The sequence below is a fragment of the Ochotona princeps genome, chromosome 17 (genome assembly GCF_030435755.1).
Source record: "Ochotona princeps isolate mOchPri1 chromosome 17, mOchPri1.hap1, whole genome shotgun sequence".
Taxonomy (NCBI): Eukaryota; Metazoa; Chordata; class Mammalia; order Lagomorpha; family Ochotonidae; genus Ochotona; species Ochotona princeps.
Window position 1 is genome coordinate 10743395 of NC_080848.1, and position 21449 is coordinate 10764843.

Sequence of the window (21449 nt, forward strand, 5' to 3'; positions counted from 1 at the left end):
GAAGAAGAAGAATAAAAAAACCTCAGTAAGAAAATATAAGCTAATTTGGGTTTTTTTGTGATCCCTTCTTTTCAAACAGAAATAAAACCCAGGTGCCTTACAGGAGAAAAATGGATGCATGCTTTTAAAATTCTGAGTGGAAAAATATTGTTCTAATCAAAAGGCAGATGACAAAACTGAGAAAAAATATTTGTACTACAAATGGAAAAATTCCTTAATTGACAGAGACCTTGTATAAATGAGAAGGACTGTTAGTCCAGTACAAACAAGACAAAGAATTTGAGCAGGCATTTTGCAGAAAAATAAATGTGTAAGGCCAGTAGACACAAACAATAGTTCTTTCTCATACTTAAGGCGCAGTTGGGTAGTGCATTTTGCCTCTCCTTCGGGCAGTGCATTCAGAGGCTGAGGCAAAGTCAGCTGCAGTGAAGCTGTGCGAGAGCAGGTTGGCGTTCTAATTGCCAGTAGAGGGAGGCACATGGTTCTGGAGATCAGTTTGGTGCCATCTGTCAACTCACTCTCCCCCCTGTAGGGACCTGGATGGGTACTCCCAAGCTTCCCAAGAAAGTCTGAAGGTGGCTTATTGCACGTTTGAGTATAAGAGCAAACCAGACGTAGCAAAGCTCTGAGCCCTGTGTGGCAATGGGGAGCAGTGTTGAAGCTTCACCTAGTCCCCTGACCCGAAGGCGCCTTTGCCTCTAACCTGAGGACTGTCTTCCTGCCTGTGGGGGCAGACTCTCCCCAAGATAGCAAGTCACAGATTAACCATGTCACCTTACTGACCTGGTATTTTCAGCAAAGTTAGCCTATATTTGGTGATGAGAAAGAACTTGCTTGCCTTGTAAACACCAAGTCCAGCTCTAAGCTCCCAGAGTGTACCTGTGTGAGTATTCTTCACACACTGCTGTTCGCCATTGGCGAAGATAGCTTGACTGCTGGGCTGGATCAGACCTTGAGGGGATGTGTGGAAGCCACACCCACCAACACCTTGGGAAATCCTAGTTGGTTCTGGTGCAGGCACTGTCAGCTTGTGTACTCTGCTGTCCTCCTGAGCTCACCCCACTGCCAGTTCCTTGAGTGGTGGTTAATGGGCGCTGTTTGAGACAGTACAGCCCAGTGAGAATATACTCCTCTTCCCCTAAATTGACGTACGAGAAACTAGGAACCTTATGTAGTAACAGGCACGAGTACTTAGCCTAGGAGAAGTTCTGTGAGGTCCCACATTCACAGGGACAAAGCACCTTATTAGAAAAGAGGGGAATGGGGCTAGAAGGACATTATTAGTTGGCAGAATGAGGATTATAAAGACCAGTTATCTCTCACATCTTTCTAGCATCACCACCCCAAGTTGCCAGTCCTCTCTTCTTTGTGTGTGCTTGAGTGTGAGAGGTTAGTTGTGTGTAAGAGGCTGGCTCCTTCAGGGTGTGAGAAAAGCAGTTCTATCACTAGAATGCTCAGAGAAGGTTTTCGTGCATGTCTGCTGAAGACGGATGTTTTTCCTCTTGGCAGTCTCATTCCTTACATTTGGTGCTCAGGCACACCCCTCAGTGCTGGAAGAAATGGTGCCTGTTGTCCTGTCCAAGAAAAAGCAATGATTGAGATCAGCATAGACTCTCCTTCCTTAACCTTCGCTCCCTTGGGCCCAATTCTGTGTGGCTAAGGAAGCTTGAGTTCTGTTAGGCGACCCTGTGCAAACTGAAAATTTGCATTGCAAGTGACAATCAACAATACTGGTTGGTGGACTGAACGGAGTTCCTTCCTGACTTCTGGTTTCAAATGGCCCAGTGCTGTTGTGGCAGCTGTATGAGGACTGAACCATAGGATGAAAGATACCTCTTTTCTGCACCTTGCTTTGTCTTTCAAATAAATAGACTTAAAATAATGATTGATAAAATTGTAGGCATTTACTGGTCTTTGTTTTTTTTGGGAGGGAAAATTCTAGAATCATAGTTATCTTTTTAATAGGAAATTAGTTCAATACATTGTGATATGTTCAGGCTGTAAAGTGTCTAAATTCTATATAAAGATCTATGTATTCTGATTTAGAAAGGTCACTTAATATAATAAATGATTAAAATTGTACTTGTGTGTACTATCAACATTTTTTGTATAAATAAATAATGGATCACAGACATTTATAAATTTTAGTAAATGCGTGAAATAGTTTAGAGATAGATCATCTATATTTCCTTGGGGAGGGCAGATATGTTTTTGTCTTTTTTATGTTTGTGGTGTATTGTCCTTTTGTAGCGCTATAGAACCGGAACATTCTTTTTTATCAGTTTGGATTGTCTACTTTATGATACTCAACCAGCTATCAGTTTTGTGCCTAATTTTAAGTACTGCATTTTTACTTTCCTTCTTTTTCAAAGTTAAATGTAATTCTGTCTTTATTCATGTGTTCTTAGGTTGCACAGGATGACATCAATTGAAAGAGAAGAAAAGGAGAAAGTCAAAAAAAAGGAGAAAAAGCAAGAAGAGGAAGAAACAATGCAGCAAGCTACATGGGTAAAATACACATTTCCCGTGAAACATCAGGTAATTTTTACCATAAGATTTAAAATAGTGTTAGCTCTTTCTTCCCTAATAGAACGCTTCATATGTTGTTTTACTTTTGACACAATATTTTAACTAAAAACTTGGGACAAAATACATGTTTCTGGAATGTTATAGGGATAAGTTTGTTTATATAGAAAATAGGAGGGTTATGAGACCAGCTTGTTGAAATTGTTAGAAAACCTATAAAACTGTATTAAAATTGTTAAAAGAAACAGTAAGTTCTTTTGTAAATCTTAGATTTTACGTTTAATTTGCCTGACTCAGTATTGTTAGTAAAAGCATTTTTAAAACCGCAGCTACCCCATAAGCACTGTTATTGTGATTTAATCGCAGTGTTTTCATTTATGCCAGGTTTGGAAACAGAAAGGAGAGGAATACAGAGTAACAGGATATGGTGGCTGGAGCTGGATTAGTAAAACTCATGTCTATAGGTTTGTCCCAAAATTGCCAGGCAATACGAATGTGAATTATAGGAAGACATTAGAAGAAAGTAAGTAATTGAATGATTTTAAAAGTTAAGTTTAATATGTATTAACAAGTCTTAAATAATATTTAATGTCGAATTAATAGTAATTTTTCTCCAAAACCATTTATGATTTCTTAAAAAAAAAGATTTATTTATTTTGATTGGAAAGGCAGATATATATAAATACAGAGAGGAGGAAAGACAGAGAGGAAGATCTTCCATCCAATGGTTCACTCCCCAGGCAGCCGCAATGGCTGGAGCTGAGCCAATCCAGAGCCAGGAGCAGGGAGTTTCTTCCAGGTCTCCGACACGGGTGTAGGGTCCCAAAGCTTTTGGCCATCCTCCACTGCTTTCCCAGGCCACCAAGAGGGAGCTGGATGGGAAGTGGAGCTGCCGAGACTAGAACCGGTGCCATTTGGGATCCCAGCATGATCAAGGCAAGGACTTTAACCGCTAACACTCTTGTACCAGATCCCATTTATGATTTCTATTGTTTTCTGTTCTATAAATTATCATGTATAGACCCTGTTTTGGAAACAGCATATTTCTGAAATTTTAAATATAGAATATTTTTATATGTAGAATTGCTAATCTAGTTTACTAATTATAAACGGATTTGACCTTGGCGCCGTTGTCTGGGTCAGAGGGTGCAATGCGAGCGTCATTTAGCAGGTACTTGGCTAGACCTGGTCTTCAGCTTTGGGTGCAACAAGTGATGATGCCAGAAGCCAAGTCCCTGCCACCCACACGAGACATCTAGATTGAGTTCCAGATTCCCAGCTTTGGCCTAGCTCAGCCTCGACTGGTGTGGGCATTTGGGAAGTGGACTAGCATACTGGCGACCTTTGTGTAAATCTGTGTCTCTGACTTCCAAACATATTAAATTTTAAAATTTTTGATATATTTTGTTCACACAAGTTTTGGGTATCCAGGATTTGAGGTTTAAAACAATGGTAGAACTTAGTGAGTAAGACAGCATTAGCCGTGTAATTACAGTGCTGTTTTTCAAAAAATTAGGTTAATGTCAGTTGACTTCTTTGAAAAGTCACATACGTTGAAGCCTCAGCTTTATTTTATTATACTTTATAAAACAAGAAAGTGGTAACAGGCATCCCGAAGACTGTCAGTAAATGATAACAGCTACTATTTATCGGTGTTAGACCTGTTATTTCCCAAAATAGTGGTAAGCTTAATCTGCTCACATAATGACGGCACAACTATGATAAAAAACAGAAATGTAGAGGCTGGCACAATGACATAACAAACTAAGCCTCTGCTCATGATGCTGGCATCCTGTTTGAGTAGCTTTCATGTCTTGGCTGCTCTGCTTCTGATCCAGCTCTGTGCTAGTGGCCTGAGAAAGCAGTGGACGATTTCCCAAAGTCCCGGGCCCATTGCACCCACATGGTAGGCCCTGAGGAATCTCCTGCCAGCTTCGAATCAGCCCAGCTGTCGCCATTTCATTCATTTGTGGGATGAAACAGCAGATAGAGATCTCTCAGTCTCTCTATGTCTAAAACTGCCTTTCAAATGAGAATACTTCCTTAAAAAATAAAAAATTATAAAAAACAGAACTGTAGTTCAGAGTGTGCTTGATGTCAGGAGTGTCAGGCAGTGTCTGCTGGCTAATGTTATTGTAAAACCAGGCACTTCTGTTGTGCATTAAGTTTTGGACTCCTCTGAGAATACAGGCAGTACTTTTCTTCTGTCAGGAAGATTTTAATGGGGAAACAACTTTAACATTTTACTATTTTAAATATCAAGATTGTGAAACATAGTTGGGGCTACCACTGGCTCATAACCTGTGGAGCAGCTAAAGTGTAGGCATCTAGTACCTTTAGCTTTTGTTCTGTTTTAATGAAAAACAGTCAAATAAAGTAAGTTGGGCAATTCTTGATTATTTTAATTAACCTAGATATTTAAAAATAATGCAAGTTGCTAATATTGGATGTACCTGTAATTGCCTTATTTTTGCTTTTTAGCTGCTAATAAGGTGGATGAAAATATGGATGAGTCAGATAAAAAGAAAAGCCCACGAAGTCCCAAAAAAATAAAAATGGAACCTGACTCTGAGAAAGGTGAAGTGAAAGATGCTGCCCAAGGAGCAGCCCAGAGTGAAATGGACATCTCCAAGAGTACTGAGAAGGACCAAGGTAAGGGACCCCGGGGGAGGTGAGCCTGCACAGTACTGCCAGGCTCCCGCCCAGCAGAGGTGCTCACTGCATTTTCTCTTCACATTTTACCTTAACAGAGGCCAAGCAAGGAATGATGCGTTATTCTTTTTAGACATACTTTAGAAACAAAACTTAGATCACACAATTTACTCAAACTGTGTAAGTTCAGTGGTTTTTAGTATATTAGTCAAATTATTCAGCCTTTACCACAGTTGATTTTAGAACCTCTTCATTACCCTGAAAGGAAGCCTCATTAGCTGTCACTTCCCAGGCTCAGCCCACCTGCCTGTTTTCTGTCTTTGCATGTGAGTGGACTCACGTAAAGTGTGGGCCTTTGTGACTAGCATCTTTCACCTGGCATGTTAGTTGTACAGTTCATCCATGTGTGATATGTGTCAATACTTTGGACATTTTTATTTCCAAATAATACCTCATTCTGTGGATATGCCACATTGTGTTTAGGTGCTAAACAATGGACAGACAGCAGGCTCTTCTGTTTTTTGTCTGTAATGAGTAGTGTTCCTGCTGCAAGTATTTGTGTGCATGTTTCTTTGTGGACATATATTTTCACCTGTCTTGGATCTCCACCCAGGAGTGGAATTTACTTGATCATTTGGTAACTCTTTAGCCTTTTAAGGACTTGACATTGTTGTAAAACATGCTTTTGTCAATGTTACATAAGCTAAAACAATAAATGTACCTAAGGTTTTTTATAGCTATTATACACTATGCAAAATCTTACATGAGGGTGTTGGTTGTAGCCTGTAACATAGTGTTTTTTTGTATTATTACAACACATCATTTTTAGATACTAAGGATAGAGCATTAAATATTTGGATTCTTGTTTTTTTATGTTCTATAAAATTTAATCATGGCCAGTGACCTGTTTTGATCATGTATCTGGAAGTTTGAAATGTATGAATACTTAACATGTAAGTAAGCAAGAGAGAAAACAAGAAAGGCGGGTATTTTTATGGATGAAAATATTGTCATGAATTTCTTATTTCAGGGTAAAAATTGCATTTATATAAATGTCTTTATTTCACAGATGTGAAAGGGCTTTTAGATTCTGACCATAATAAATCCTTCAAGGAAGAACCAATGGAAATAGATGATGTGAAAACAGAATCACCTACGAATTGTCAGGAAAGTTCTCCAGTAGATGTGGTCAATGTCAGTGAGGGTTTTCATCTAAGGACTTGTTACAAAAAGAAAGCAAAGTCATCTAAACTAGATGGACTTCTCGAAAGGAGAATTAAACAATTTACACTGGAAGAAAAACAGCGCCTTGAAAAAATGAAGCTGGAAGGTGGAATTAAAAGTCTGGGAAAATCTCCTACAAGTTCTTTGAAAAGTCTCTCTGAGTCTCCTGTAACGACAGTAAAAGAAGAGGATCAGAGTGACTTGCATAAACAGGAGCACAGCCCTACTGCAAGCTCTGATAAATGTGAGGACTTGATCCCAGAACGTTCACAAAATGATTCCTGCATTCTTGAAACTGGTGATCCTAGGCACACCCCAAATAAGCTTTACCCGAAAGAGTCGGTATCCAATGATGTCTCCATGCAGAGCCCAGCAATAAGCTCTCAGAAACAAAATTCTGTCAACAATGACACAGATGAGAATCTCCCTGACTCTGCCAGTAAGGACCAGGAGCCCAGTAACATCAAAACAAAAGAAAGTGATTATTTCATTGATGATTCTAAGTTAGTGAGTGCACGTTATGTCCCTACTTTGGGTCATCAGAAAAGAGCTCTCGTACAAGACGAGAATGACACTGTCTCTCCTTCCAAGGACAGCTTCCTTCCTTCCACACCTAAAAGCACGAAAGCCATGGACTTGGAAGGAAAGCTGGGATGTGACTCTGAATGTAATAGCACCTTGGAGAATAGTTCTGATACAATGTCTGTCCAGGATAGCAGTGAAGAGGACATGGTTGTCCAAAATAGCACTGAAAGTGTTCCTGAACACATGACTCAAGAACAAAGTATTGAGAACTTGGAGCCGTTGAAACATCAGTTTGCTTCTGGTAAGTCCACTGGAAACTGTGATGACAGGCTACAGGGTAAGGTAACCGAAGCTAATGGTAAAAAGACAGGTCAACAGAAGAACTTAGAGGAGAGACCAGTTAATAAATGTATTGATCAAGTAAATCTCAAAAATACAACTGACAGAAGGAATAATGAAAACCGAGAGTCTGACAAGAAAGGACAGAAAGCAAGTGCTCTTCAGATGAATGGTAAAGAGAAAGCTAAAGTCCATTTGAAAAGTGAAAGCTTGAAAGATATTTCTGAGAGTAAAGTAGTGGTTGGTAATGTTGAACGAAAGGTTAATAATATAAATAAAATAATCCCTGAAAATGATATTAAGTCTCTGACTGTTAAAGAGTCTGCTGTAAAGCCATTCGTTAATGGTGATGTCATCATGGAAGATTGTAATGAAAAAGTCATCTCAGAAGCAGAGTCACATTTGCCAGGTTCTTTAGATACTGAAAATAACTACCGAGATAGCGCAGGGAGCTTGCCACCAACCAAAGAGTGTGACCGTACACAGACAGCCGCACCTCCACCAATGTATTCAGAAAAAAATTCAGCAAGTCAGGTAGAAGATATGGAAATCGAAACCTCAGAAGTGAAGCAGGTTACTCCATCACCCATTACTTCTGGAGAAGAATCGAATCTCAGTAATGACTTTGCTGATGAAAACAGTCTGCCCAACATCAATGGAGACTCCAAAAGAAAAACTGTCATCACAGAAGTTACTACGATGACATCTACAGTGGCCACAGAGTCAAAAACTGTTATCAAAGTAGCAAAAGGTGATCATCAGACTGTGGTCTCTTCCACAGAAAATTGTGCCAAGTCCACGGTCACCACCACCACCACCACAGTGACAAAGCTTTCCACACCCTCCACAGACAGCAGCGTAGACATCATCTCTGTTCAAGAACAGAGCAAAACTGTGGTCACCACGACAGTGACAGACTCACTGACCACTGCAGGAGGCACCCTGGTGACATCAATGACAGTGAGCAAAGAGTATTCCACAAAAGACAAAGTCAAACTGATGAAATTTTCAAGACCGAAGAAGGCTCGTTCAGGTACAGCTCTGCCATCCTATAGAAAATTTGTTACCAAGAGCAGCAAGAAAAGCATATTTGTTCTACCTAATGATGACTTAAAAAAGTTGGCCAGAAAAGGAGGAATCCGAGAAGTCCCTTATTTTAATTACAATGCCAAACCTGCCTTGGATATTTGGCCATATCCTTCTCCTAGACCCACCTTTGGTATCACTTGGAGGTATGTGCTTGAAAATGTATTTGGGGGAGGGACAAAGAATTCATTCATAAAAATAATGTCACTTTTAAAATGAGAGTATAGAGATACATAAGAGAGGGAAGCATATATTTAATGCCCATGATAGTAATGGAAACAATGTAGAAATGGCTTTTGAACTGGAACAGCCAGCTGGTAGGTACTAAGGTTTACTTGGGGAAAAGTATTTAAAGAATTAAAATTTTTAAGAGAATCCTTTGAAGTGAAATTAAATTGCACAAGACAAAGGGGATGTAGCAATCATGGGTGTTCTCATGGTTTGGCCTTTTAAGGTACTGTCACATATTTCTTTTGGAAAATACAAAATAACCACACAATTGGATAATTAACTTTCCGGATATTTGCATTTTATTTCTATTTCTGTAATGTAATTCATAAAAACATAAGACATGAAAACGTATCTATAAACTTCATCATGATTTGAAAGTCTTCCTGAAATAACTTATTTGCATGCTGAACATTTTGTTTTCAGAGTTTTCTGTTGTTTGTGTAAGAAATGGTTATCTATAAAATTTCTTAGGAAGTTTTTGAGACCCAGAAATAGTCCTATTTAACAACTTTCTGGGCAGTTAGGTTTTGGTCCTGAGTCCTATGTTCGAAGTGGCAGCAGTTGTAAAGTCAGGCAGTTCAGGTTGAGAAGGGCCCTCACAGGAGCTCATCTAGAGATGTACAACAGCTTGCCTCTAGCTAGCGAGGAAGAGAGTCAGAAAGAGTTGCTGGTTTTTCTAAAAACCATTCTGGTACTTGAGGAGCTATATCACACTGCACACATTTGACCTTACTCTGTCCTGTTCATGTCTTGTGTCTTAGCCTTTTGCTCTTAAAATCGAAAAGGATGGAACCTAAACAGTGAATACCTGGAGTTCTGGAAACAGACTTGGTCATCAGGGTTGACCCTAAGTTACAGTTAGATTTTGCTAAGACCCTGAAATTACTATTTCAGCAAGTATTAAGTAGTTTCAGTTCTCTTTAGGCTTATTTCTGTGTGTCTTTTGATATGTGGTAGATAGCTTTAAGTTAAAATACTTTCATTGCCTTTTGATTACAGCCAGCTAATGTTACAAAAGACCAAAAAAAGTAAATAAGTACTTTTTGTAAAACGATTTATTGACTACTATGGTGGACAGGTCTCAGACTGTTGGACAAGGTTTTTAATGAGTCAAGTTTGATGTGAAATAAGTATCATCACTCCGTTACACAGTCCATAGAGACAGCTGAAAAGTACAATTTCTCTGCAGGGCCTGCAATGAAGGATTTGCAGAATCCTGCAGGGAATCAAGGAACTCTTCATTACAGTTCATGGATTTGTAGGATTGCTCTGCACTTTTCTGCTTTCTTCATTGAGAGCGGTCCCAAAATGTGTCCTTGACTGTCCTGCAGGTAACTTCTTTCCCACTGGAAAAGTTACTGTGTACAAATACTTGAGTTATAATGACCTGGCAGTTGTGGAGGCCGGCCCCTCTGTTTGTTCCTATTTTGAAACAGAAGGTTGGCCTAACAGGGAAGGATTTTCCTCCAAATTCTGAAGAATTTGTCACTGGTGCTAACTTAGTCTTGGTCAGAGTTCTCGGCAGGGCTGGGTGTCAGGAACCTGGTATTACAATGTGTAACTTTGTACTTTGACACCATGTGTGTCTTAGGGTTCATCTCTAATTTTTTAATGGAAAGAATTACCATTTGGTACATTTTGAACAGATACTGCCTTCACATGTTTGCTATGGTCTTAATTTGCTTAAATGAACAGAAACACAATCACTTTTGTTTAACAGAAGTGTGGGAAATATGTAACTGATTCTTGACTTTAAACTGCATTAATATATATATTATATATATAATATTTCACTATAAAAATCGTGCATGTGAAATGTGTTTTTATACTAAAATTTGAGTAAGAAGCATCTAATGCTTAGAATAGGCGGTAAGAATGCCAAAGGTGCATGTGTGACCTTTCTCAATTTAATTTTAATGCTGAGTAATACTGAAGAACTGAAACTTGTGTCATAGATGCATTTGAGCCTCATTTTTCTCCTTGTTTGTTCCCTTATATTCTTGTCCCCAGGCCATGGTTCTTTGTTTCATTATCTCTTTGATTTGGTGGTGGTTGTCATTCACAATGCTTCCAGAAGGATCCTCCTAAATTGCCAGTGTATCCTGTGAATTACCTGCGGGAGCCGAGGGGCTTGCTTACTACTGCAGGGAGGGAAAGAGGAAGAATTTCTGTCAACTATGGATCCCGCTTGGGAGAACTTCCCTTTACTGCCTGTCCAATATTAAGCCTTAGAACTTTAATGTATAGTCTTGAATATTCTTCTTTAAACCTTCAGTGTAGTGCAGCACATCTGTCTTCAGCCTTCCTCTTGTGCCAGATCATCACTTTGTGCACCTTCATACCCCTCCCCTCCAGCCTGACATGCCCAGTGTGGTTTCTGTGGGCACTGTGTGCTCCTGCACTTTCCTTGTAAGTGGATGCATGGTCTTGGCTGTAGTCTGCCACCCTAAACCCTTTACTTGTCCATTGAAACTCCAGCCAAGTCTGCTCCCCACTCGTAAGCATGCCCACTCTTGGACTTTTTCCCCTTATAGCTTCTTGAGAACAGAGACAGATTCTGTGTCTCCAACTCTTTTCACGTAGTCCCTCTCATAGAAGACAAGGATTTTTGAACAAACAAGAGAATGAGTAGACTGATAGTCCAGAAGGTGTGTGTTCTTTGCTGATGTTAGCTTTGTCTTTCTTGTTACCTAGGGAGTGAAGGGGAAAGAAGAGAGGGAATGAGAACAAACCTTTACTTCAAATAAATGTTCATTTGCTTTCTCCTCTGAGTTGAGAGTGCCCTACGAATTTCTGTAGCTGGGTCTGAAAGTGGCCTGACAGTTTGCCCATCTCAGGGCACCCCTGCACTCATGCAGCTCCCCCTCTTGTGTAAGACTTGTTCTGTCCATGTTAGAAAAGTCGGAGTGAAAGGAAATTGAAGAAAATAATAGGGTTACAACACAGTGGGAAGTTACCAAGAAGCCTCAGCAGCTTTGGCCCAAGCTGTCCTCCTCTCATTCATTTCTCCAGCCTAACATTAGCAGGCAAAAGCACGGCCTTTGAAATGCATAATTGTCTCATCTTACAGGCTTTTTGTTCTCTGCAATCAGCCACTATATTCATTTGAGTAATGTGACGATATCAGTTAAACCCTAATAGAGAATTGTCAGCATGTGGCTCCTTTACAATATTTATGATAAATGCCATTTAGGTGGGTGATAGCTATTGAAGTTTGGTAACTTTTCTCACACAGTGCTACTTAGAGAAAAATTGAGAATGCAAAGGGATTCCTTTGTCTCCTAACTAGTAACTAATAGAGGGTTGCCCTTTGTCTAATCCGTTGTAAGATTCTGAAACTATTCTCATGTTTGGCAGTATCACTAGTATTAGCAGTGTTTGTCATCTAGTAGTTTATGTTTCAAGGAGTTGCCATTTGCATACAAAATTGTCTTTGCAAGGTGTTTTGTTTTGCTTAGCTTTTTGAGAAAATTGAAACATTTTCCAGTTTTCTGTCAGCAGAAATTAATCAGTCATGATGGTATTCTTCAGAACTCCATCACATTTAGTAACACATTTTTCCATGGTTGCTGTCCTTAATTTTCTAATAGGTGCTTTGTAAATGGGTTAGATTTATAAAACTTAATTAATTTGTTGCCCTGTCTATTCTTAACATGAAACATACTCACTTTGGAAATGTATATGACAAATTCTTGGATGCATGTTCTACCTCAGAACAAAAATGTTCTGTTCAGCAGCACATAATGCCAGAGTCTTTCTGTACTATAAATGCTGAAGTCATAATGAGAGCATTAAACACAACCCCTTGGTGTGGTGGAGCATGTGTTGTATGTGTACAGGTGTGTATACTATATATATAAACATTTGGTTTACCTGGATTTTTCTTTCAGGTATAGACTTCAAACTGTAAAGTCCTTAGCTGGAGTGAGCCTGATGCTACGGTTATTGTGGGCAAGCTTGAGATGGGATGACATGGCAGCCAAGGCTCCTCCAGGGGGAGGGACCACCCGCACAGGTAGGGAACTTATATCCTAATTAAAGTGCCAGAGACACTTAACCATCCACTTTATCGTAAACATTTCTGTCGATGAAAATAAATTGCTTGTGTTGTAAAGACACGGCTTTGCTTCAGTTGGGCACATGCTGGACAATCCCAGGGGCCTGAAGGGAGAATTCAGATTGCATCAGGTGAGTCCCTCATGCATGAAGCAGTTGCAAGTGTAAATAAATATTGTAGAATGTAAGCCATCTATTTAATGATTTAAATGTTTTTCTTTTCTTGAAAGTCAGAGTTGGAGAGGTGTTACATCTTCTGATTCACTCCCCAACTGGCCACAACAGCCAGGGCTGAGTAAGGCTGAACCCAGGAGCTGGAACATCATCTGAGTTACCCCTGGGGGCGGCTGGGGTCCAAGCTCTTGGGCCATCTTCTGCTGCTTACCTAGGTGCATTAGCAGGGAACTGGGTTGGCAGAGCAGCAGCTAGGATTTAAACCAGTGGCTTTGCAGGTAGTTGCTTAATGCTCTTTGCCATAACATTAGCCCCAAATTTAAGTCATTTAAGCCAGAACATCTGGAAATCTGTGTTTCCTGCTTCTGTCTTTGAGCATTGCCACCAGGAGCTAAGCTATGCCATACAGTCATGTTTTTTCTGTTAAGAAGTGTTCAGTGTGGAATATGAGTATTACAGTCTAGCAGTAATCTAGTTATTAATCAATCCATATGTTTCTTTTTTAAAGCAACAGATAGCATATGTATCTTTTAGTCTGGGTATTCCGGATGGTTATTAATACTATGTGAATTAAATCACCATAGAAACATCTGAAACTGAAATCACAACAACAGAAATAATTAAAAGGCGAGATGTTGGTCCGTATGGCATTCGATCTGAATATTGCATCAGGAAAATCATTTGCCCCATTGGAGTTCCTGAAGCACCAAAAGGTAAGGGATGGAAAGAATTCTAGCTCTATTCTCTCATTATTAACGTATTGGACATAAATTTAATAAATTGAAATTTGATTAAAATCATCTCCTTAATTGCTTATTCAGCTTTGAAAGAGACCTTTTTCACTTCAGCACTGTGTTTAATACATAGCATTGAAGTGATAAATACCACATTCCATTATGCCCCCCATGATGCCAGTAGTTATTTTGCAGAATGTTAGAATAAGCCCTCATGCAATGACATCAGGGGCACTAGTTGACACCAGAGGGAGCTGGTTGGCACTAGGCCATCAGCTCCAGAGGACAGCAAAATTAGTCTCTCTGGGCTTTCTAGTTCTGGCGCCTGGTACAGAACCTGAACCCTGAGTGATCAGTGAAGACTTCCTGGCTCAGAGGATTGGAGCTTCTGTGAGCTACTTCAGTGCTCAGGTTTAAACACTCTAGGAGACATAAAAAGTTACTGAGGAAACATTGAGACCTACCCAAGAAGCAGTGGGTGACAAATATATGAAAGAAGGATATTCAGTCCCAGGAAACAAGGAAAAGATAGTAGAATCATAATATTATTCAATTAATGTCCTAGAGGAAGAAAAGAAAGGTTTGTAAATAGTAGATATCAGAAAAGAAGCACAGTTCCCACTGTTTTGTAGATAATCCTGAAAACCTAGAAAATTCATGAAAATGAAAGTTTGTTCAAATTCCCAAATCGAAGATGTACAGTGATTTTATTTTATATGAATAATACATTTTTAGAAAAAATCTACTAAGAAATGCGTTACCAAAACATGTGTTACAAAAATTATGTCATTAAGAGAAAGACATGTTTTATGAGCAATCATGGGAAATATGCTAACATTTAAAACATAAAACTGTTGGGCTCGGCAGCATGGCCTAGTGGCTAAGGTCCTCGCCTTGATCCCATATGGCTGCTGGTTCTAATCCCGGCAGATCCACTTCCTCTCTGTCTCTCCTCCTCTCAGTATATCTGACTTTGTAATAAAAATTAAAAAAAAAAAAAACATAAAACTGTTTAAACTTGGAAAGTTGAATTCATTAACTTAAAGGTTCATTTGGGGAATGAACCTTAGGCTAAGAATGGCCTTTCCAAAGGAACATTGCTAAGGCAGCATCTGTCTTAATAGAGGATGAAATATTAACATAATTAAAACAGCATTGTCTGGCACAGAAATAGCTCAGAGTATCTGCAGATGGAGCTGTCCCTGACAGGTCTTCAATCTTCTTGATCTCACAGCCATCAATGCATAGCACAGCCGTCTCTTGGGGTCACTTCTCATTGGTTTGTGTCTCTGTCCATATTCAGATCCTGCTCCAGTTTCAGTGTGTTGCTGCCACTTAGCTGTGACTGTACCACTTCTGTTTCCTGAATAAGGAGAAGGTCCAATGCTTATCTCTATCCTCCCCCCACCCCAATATTTTTTATTTTTTAAATCCGGTCATTAGGAAGTTTTATTTTTCTTAATTTTTCCATTTTTTGGTAACACTGAACCTGCCCTCCTCAGCACCTTCAAGGGAAAGTCATAGGTGTGCAAGGCAGAGACATGAAACTCAAACACGTGAGAAATATGCTGGCTTCTGTGGGAAGCTGTGTCCAGCTTAGGGTCTGAAGGCCATGTGGTGTCAGTCAGATGGCATGCAGGAGGGGCTGAAAATGCTGCACCAGCAAGGGGACTGCTTATGCCAAGACTTAAAGACGTTGCATTATGGGTCAACAGACAATGGCCCATGAGCTGTGCTAACAGCCTTTTGTGGCTAGAGTGTGGTGGGAACGCAGGCAGATTTACTCAGGTGGGTATAATCTTTCCCCTCTAACCATATAAAGGTGAAGTTGAAGAGTTGCTACAGACACCATCTGGCCTCCACTGTCTAAAGTGTTTGTACCATGTGGTCCTTTAAGAAGAATTGGCCAGCTATTTCTTTTTGATATATGAGAGATGCCAAAGGCATGTGATTATAAAAACTGTTTTGCTGAAAATACTCATTTCTTTTTCAAAGAAACACCTACACCTCAGAGGAAAGGCCTTCGATCCAGTGCACTGCGGCCAAAGAGACCAGAGACACCCAAGCAGACTGGCCCTGTAGTTATTGAAACCTGGGTAGCAGAGGAAGAGTTGGAATTATGGGAGATCAGGGCCTTTGCTGAGAGGTAAGGAAATGGTCATGGATTTGAAGATTGTGTCCTTTCAGAATTGATTATTATTTGAATGGTATATTGTGTTTTACTTAAGTTTATTCAATCTTTTGAATTTAATTGCTGGTAATATGTGTGTATATAGTTTTAAATCCCACTGTGGTACTGTCATACTTTTGTGGGATATAAAAGTCAGCTAGATTTGCCTGAAGTACTGGTCAGATGTCTGATGAAGGTTGTTTCTGATACGTTCTTCCTCCTTTTCTACAGAGTGGAGAAAGAAAAGGCGCAAGCAGCTGAGCAGCAGGCTAAGGTTAGTGAACAGCTGGCCGGCGGGGGCTTCAGAGCCCACACGGAGGCTTCCAGAAACAGCAGCCGCTGGCTGCCTAGTAAGGGACGGGGCCACACGGAGGTAAACCCTCCGTTAGAGTTTTAGCCAAATTCATGCACACCTGAAGTAAGTAACTATATAATCATATGGAATTTTTAAGGTGGAACTCATTTAAGGTGGGATCTCATTTATTTGTTTGTTTATGCCCTGCCCCAATTCTTTTAATTCCATTTTTCCATGAGCTTTTGAGAGTATCCTCACGTATCTCAATTTTGATTCTTAAAAATACCTCTGTGATACACCAAGCTGTGACTTTCCAAAGCAATGTGTATATTTGCAAGACATTTGAAATTGTTTATCTTCATATTTCTTTTTTTTATTTTTATAATTCCATCTGCTTTACTTTTTTCATAACAAGCACAATTTTTTTTTTAAAGATTTATTTTATTTTTATTGGAAGGGCAGATACACAGAGAGAAGGAAAGACAGAGAGGAAGATCTTCCATCCGATGGTTCACTCCCCAAGGAGCTGCAATAGCTAGAGCTGAGCCAATCCAAAGCCAGGAGCCAGGAGCTTCTTCCGGGTCTCCCACCTGGGCACAGTATCCCAAAGCCTTGGGCCATCCTCAACTGCTTCCCCAGGCCACAGGGAGCTGGATGGCAAGCAGGGCTGCCAGGACTAAAACCGGTGCCCCTATGGGATCCCAGCAAGAACAAGGCAAGGACTTTAACCACTACGCTATTGTGCCAGGCCTTATCGTTGTATTTCTATAAGTAGTTCTAAAAACTTTTTCCTGTGATACTCCAATTTATAAAATCTCCCATCTCTGAAAAAAGGCAGATTACATTAAATCTCTGCCCTCTTTTTAATTATGGATCACCAAGCTACAAATAATTATGTAGGGTTTCTATGCTACTAATAATGTACCTTGTGTGCCTGAATATTTCAAGCCTGAGTGTTTACTATGAAGATAATGTGAAAGTTTTTAGCCACCTAAATGTAGTCACAATAGCTATATGTGTACTTATAATACTCATAAATATCTACAAATCACACATAATTGTTTATTTCTAACTTTTCCACATTTTATAAAACATTTTCAAATTCTTGTGAATCTTTTTAAAAGATTTATTTATTTATTTATTTATTCATTCATTCATTCATTCGTAAGCCAGATTTAACAGAGAGAGCAAGTGAGATCTTCCATACGCTGATTCACTCTCAAATGGCCACAATGACCAGGGCTGGACTAAACTGAAGCCACGTGGATGCAAGGCCCCAAACTAGCTATCTGCTGTTACATTCTTAGTTGCATGAAAGTTCAAGAGAATAACATGACTGTTTATTTTTTTAAATATTCATTCATGTCAGAGAAATACTGAGTTGAGGAATGTCTCTGTTTTCTGCATTCCCCATTTGGCAGCAAAGGCCAGAACTGAGCCAGGCCAAAGTGGAAGCCATCTGGGTCTACCACATTAGTGGCAAGAACTCAGACACTTTAGCTGTCATCTGCTGTTGTCCCAGGTTCAACAACAGGAAGCAGGATTGGAAATGAAGGAATCAAGGTTCAAACCCGTATGTGTGCAGGCCACCCAAGCTTGGTGGCTAAGGTCCTTGCCTGGCAACCACTGAAATCCCATGTGGACATGGACACCAGTTCGTATCCCTGATGCTCCACTTCCCGTCTAGCTCCCTGACTGTGGCCTGGGAAAGCAGTAGAGGATGGCCCAAACAAAGCCTTGGGATCCTGCATCTACATGGGAGACCCGGAAGAAGCCTGGCTCCTGGCTTCATATTGGTTCTGCTCTGGACGTTGCAGCTGTTTGGGAAGTGAATCAGCAAATAGAAAATCTTTCTGTCTTTGCTTCTCTCTGTAAATCTGCATTTCCAGTAGGATAAATAAATTTTAAAAAAAAAGGAAGAAGAAAAAAGAAGTGTTTGGACTGAATAGTGTCCAAGAACAACAAACCTGTTTTATAATTTTCAGCTGGTTGGAACGCACGGTTGCCAACTCGACTAGTGATCTTAAGTGTGGCAGTGCTGCTTGTGCGTGGGTAAATGAACACTCAGGAAACAGGCCTTTTCCAGCTCGTGTCATTTCCTGCGTGTTCCAACTCTCACTGCTGAGGATCGGCGTCTTCCTATCTCCATTAAACGAGATCCCCCGCCGTTTCATTATGGACGCTTCAGTATTTGTGCAGACCAGAACGGTGGCGGTGTTACAGATTCTGTATTACGAACAGCATACTACCTTTAATGCAGTAATATGCTGCAGAGCCGTGAAAACACTACCTTCATTAAAAAAAAATATTGTAGGTTCAAGAGTAAATTTCTTTGAACATGTTTTCTTCCCCAAGTAAAATGTCACAGAAACAAAATGTGTCTTAGGTGAAATAGTGGCTCAACTTCTTGCAGAATGGTTGGTTTATATTTCAGGCTGTGGGGGTTTATGTTTTCTTATCCCTGACTTTTTTAGAAACGTTTGGAGCAGCAGAAACCTACTGTCATTGCAGCTTCCACAACTTCCCCAACCAACAGTACAAGCAGCACCATCTCTCCGGCCCAGAAAGTGATGGTGGCCCCCATAAGTGGCTCAGTCACAACTGGAACTAAAATGGTACTGACTACTAAGGTTGGATCTCCAGCTACCGTAACATTCCAGCAAAACAAGAACTTCCACCAGACCTTTGCTACATGGGTTAAGCAAGGCCAGTCCAATTCAGGTACACATGTGTGATTGAATATTGCTTTCATTCAGGCAAAGGTATTTTCTAGTCTTTACCTACTGAAACAAGATATCTGCAGGAAAGGATTTTTCTTCTGCAGCTGATTGTTGAGACAGCTGTATCAGTTGGTTTGTTGCAGTTGAGATTCCTAGTGTTACATTAACAAACCTGCTCTGTTCCATGATTTCACTTTCTACACTCACATGGTTCACTTTCTGCGTGGAGAGCAGCGCTTTTATTAATACAGATTGAGCCACATTTCATGCATTGGTGCCCTTCCTAGAAGTCACTATGTTGCTGGTTATTTTAAATCTAAAGCTTATTAAATGTCTTATACCCCATTAGCCACCAGCACAGCTGCCACATCTGCTCCAACCATTGCCAGCACAGGTCAGACGTTCCAAATTACAGGCAGTCCAGTCACTATGGCAGGAAAAGTAATTACCAAACTGCCACTTCCTGCAAACAGCAAGATTGTCGCTGTAAATGTGCCAGCAACACAAGGAGGTAAGGGAACTGTGAAGAGTTTCAACTCACATTTGCCAGCTCATACCGTTGCCATTATTTTTCATCTCCTCCTCACTGATTTCAGTCCTTGGATCTCACATTCTGTGTAGCCCACTTTACAACCCTACCACACGTAGTTGTTCTTCAGAAACCCAGTAGTACCTCATACTTTTCATCAAAGGCATAATTGCTAATGATTTCCTCATCTTTTGTTTTTTTTGTTTGTTTGTTTGTTTTTCAAGGTGTAGTTCAAGTGCAGCAGAAAGTCCTGGGTATCATTCCGTCCAGCACAGGGGCCAGTCAGCAGACCTTTACGTCTTTCCAACCCAGGACGGCCACAGTCACGATCAGGCCCAACACCTCCGGTGCGTCGGGAGCCACCAGCACGTCACAAGTGAGAGTTCTTCTTAGGAATAATTCAGTGTGAGGTGATGTGCACATCAGGCTATAGTTCTTGGAAGTGGTCTCTTCTGGGATTAATCCAGTGAATTTTCCCTTGCCCTTTACTTAATCTGTGGCCCATGAAGTATCAATTTTTTTTTTAAAAAAAAACACCTTTATTTGTTTTAAAAACATAAGACTTCTTGTACAATAAAGCATAAGCATGTTTCAGCTACAAAGTCAGAATATCTTCCTCATGGAACACGCAGGAAGAAAGGAAAAACACACACATGGCAAAGTAGTCACAGATTACCTCTAAAATAATTAAGACGTTCGGCCAGAAAAATTAATCTTTTGAAAACAAAAGTATAACAATAACAAAAAGCCATATTTCACACTTGGTACTAACAGTAAACATTCATAGTACAAAATTATCTGTTAAAATCAAATTCCTATATATTGAAAGTATTAATATCATCAAAATACCCATCGTACTTAAAGCAATTTACAAGCTTATTGCAATCTCAAAATACCAAAGACATTTTTTTTTCTCATATCTAGAACATTTTTTTAAACTATTTTTTGGATTGACATCATTTCATGTGTTTCCTTTTTAGTTAAGCATGTGCTGCCTACTCAGTGGCACATTACTTAATCAAGGTGCTACAATTTGTTGTTGACGTTGTTGCTGTTGTTATTTATGCTGTGATTGATGTGGCTGTTATGAAAGTATGTCAATCCGAAGTATCAATTTTTAATATTCACCTAATAAGTATAACTCATGAATAGTAATTACTTTATAAACTTTTTTTTCTGCATAAAAAAAGCTGAGGAATGTGTTGTATAGCCTAATGAAGAAAGATCAAAAATACAGTCTCATCCCTAGGACTAACTTGTTTTTAGCTACTATTTGTACATAGTAGATAGGTCACTTCTTTGTTACTGATAGACTGGAAATTGTTTTGGAGCACTACTGAAAATATTTTGACACTCACAATAAAAAGTGAAATTAACATGCTCTCCTCAAAGATATTAGGGTTTCTTCTGGATCCCTCCGAACTCATGACTCTTGTGGCAAGAGGTTTGTAATTGGAGCAATCACTCTTGGCTTGGAGGGGGGAAATAAAAAGAAAGGAAGGAAGGCAGGCAGACAGGAAGGACATTTAGTTCTTGTGTTAGATCAGAATGGATTACATGTATAGATTTGCACTTAGGGAAATTAGAGCTCAACATTTTCTTGAGGCCCGGCGGCGTAGCCTAGTGGCTAAAGTCCTCGCCTTGAAAGCCCCGGGATCCCATATGGGCGCCGGTTCTAATCCCGGCAGCTCCACTTCCCATCCAGCTCCCTGCTTGTGGCCTGGGAAAGCAGTTGAGGACAGGCCCAAAGCTTTGGGACCCTGCACGTGTGTGGGAGACCCAGAAGAGGTTCCTGGTTCCCAGCATCGGATTGGCGTGTACCGGCCCGTTGCGGCTCACTTGGGGAGTGAAACATCGGATGGAAGATCTTCCTCTCTGTCTCTCCTCCTCTCTGTATATCTGGCTTTCCAATAATAATAAATCTTTTTAAAAAAAAAAAACAAAACATTTTCTTGTGAAGAGATAGAAACGATGCTGGGTCTTTTTCCCTTTTCACTCTATAGGCTGTGCTTGGTACCAGTGGCAAGGAATGTCATATGATCTCATTTGAATTGAGTTATTTTTGTCTCCAAAAATTTCCATCTTTGTTGGAATCCTTAATATAGTTTAAGATGTAATGTCCAAGAGCCTGCCATTTCTGTGGATATTTTTATCAATATGAATTGTTGAAAGATCTTGTGTTCTACAT

At 40.0% G+C, this 21449-nt stretch overlaps 1 protein-coding gene across 17 annotated transcripts in view; it reads left to right on the forward strand.

Moving 5' to 3' along the window:
- The window catches only part of BPTF (bromodomain PHD finger transcription factor), a 122991-nt gene that overhangs the window by 71979 nt on the left and 29563 nt on the right, over positions 1-21449 (forward strand). For 11 of the 17 annotated variants that reach the window (XM_058675750.1, XM_058675756.1, XM_058675754.1 and 8 more), the window contains 11 exons: positions 2409-2538; positions 2911-3049; positions 5008-5178; positions 6248-8498; positions 12474-12598; positions 13398-13526; positions 15543-15693; positions 15949-15991; positions 18487-18733; positions 19082-19243; positions 19486-19637. In XM_058675750.1, coding sequence (XP_058531733.1) covers positions 2409-2538; positions 2911-3049; positions 5008-5178; positions 6248-8498; positions 12474-12598; positions 13398-13526; positions 15543-15693; positions 15949-15991; positions 18487-18733; positions 19082-19243; positions 19486-19637 — 3700 coding nt within the window. The remainder of the gene's footprint in view (positions 1-2408; positions 2539-2910; positions 3050-5007; positions 5179-6247; positions 8499-12473; positions 12599-13397; positions 13527-15542; positions 15694-15948; positions 15992-18486; positions 18734-19081; positions 19244-19485; positions 19638-21449) is intronic. The other 6 variants (XM_058675755.1, XM_058675761.1, XM_058675766.1 and 3 more) reach the window with 1 other exon arrangement.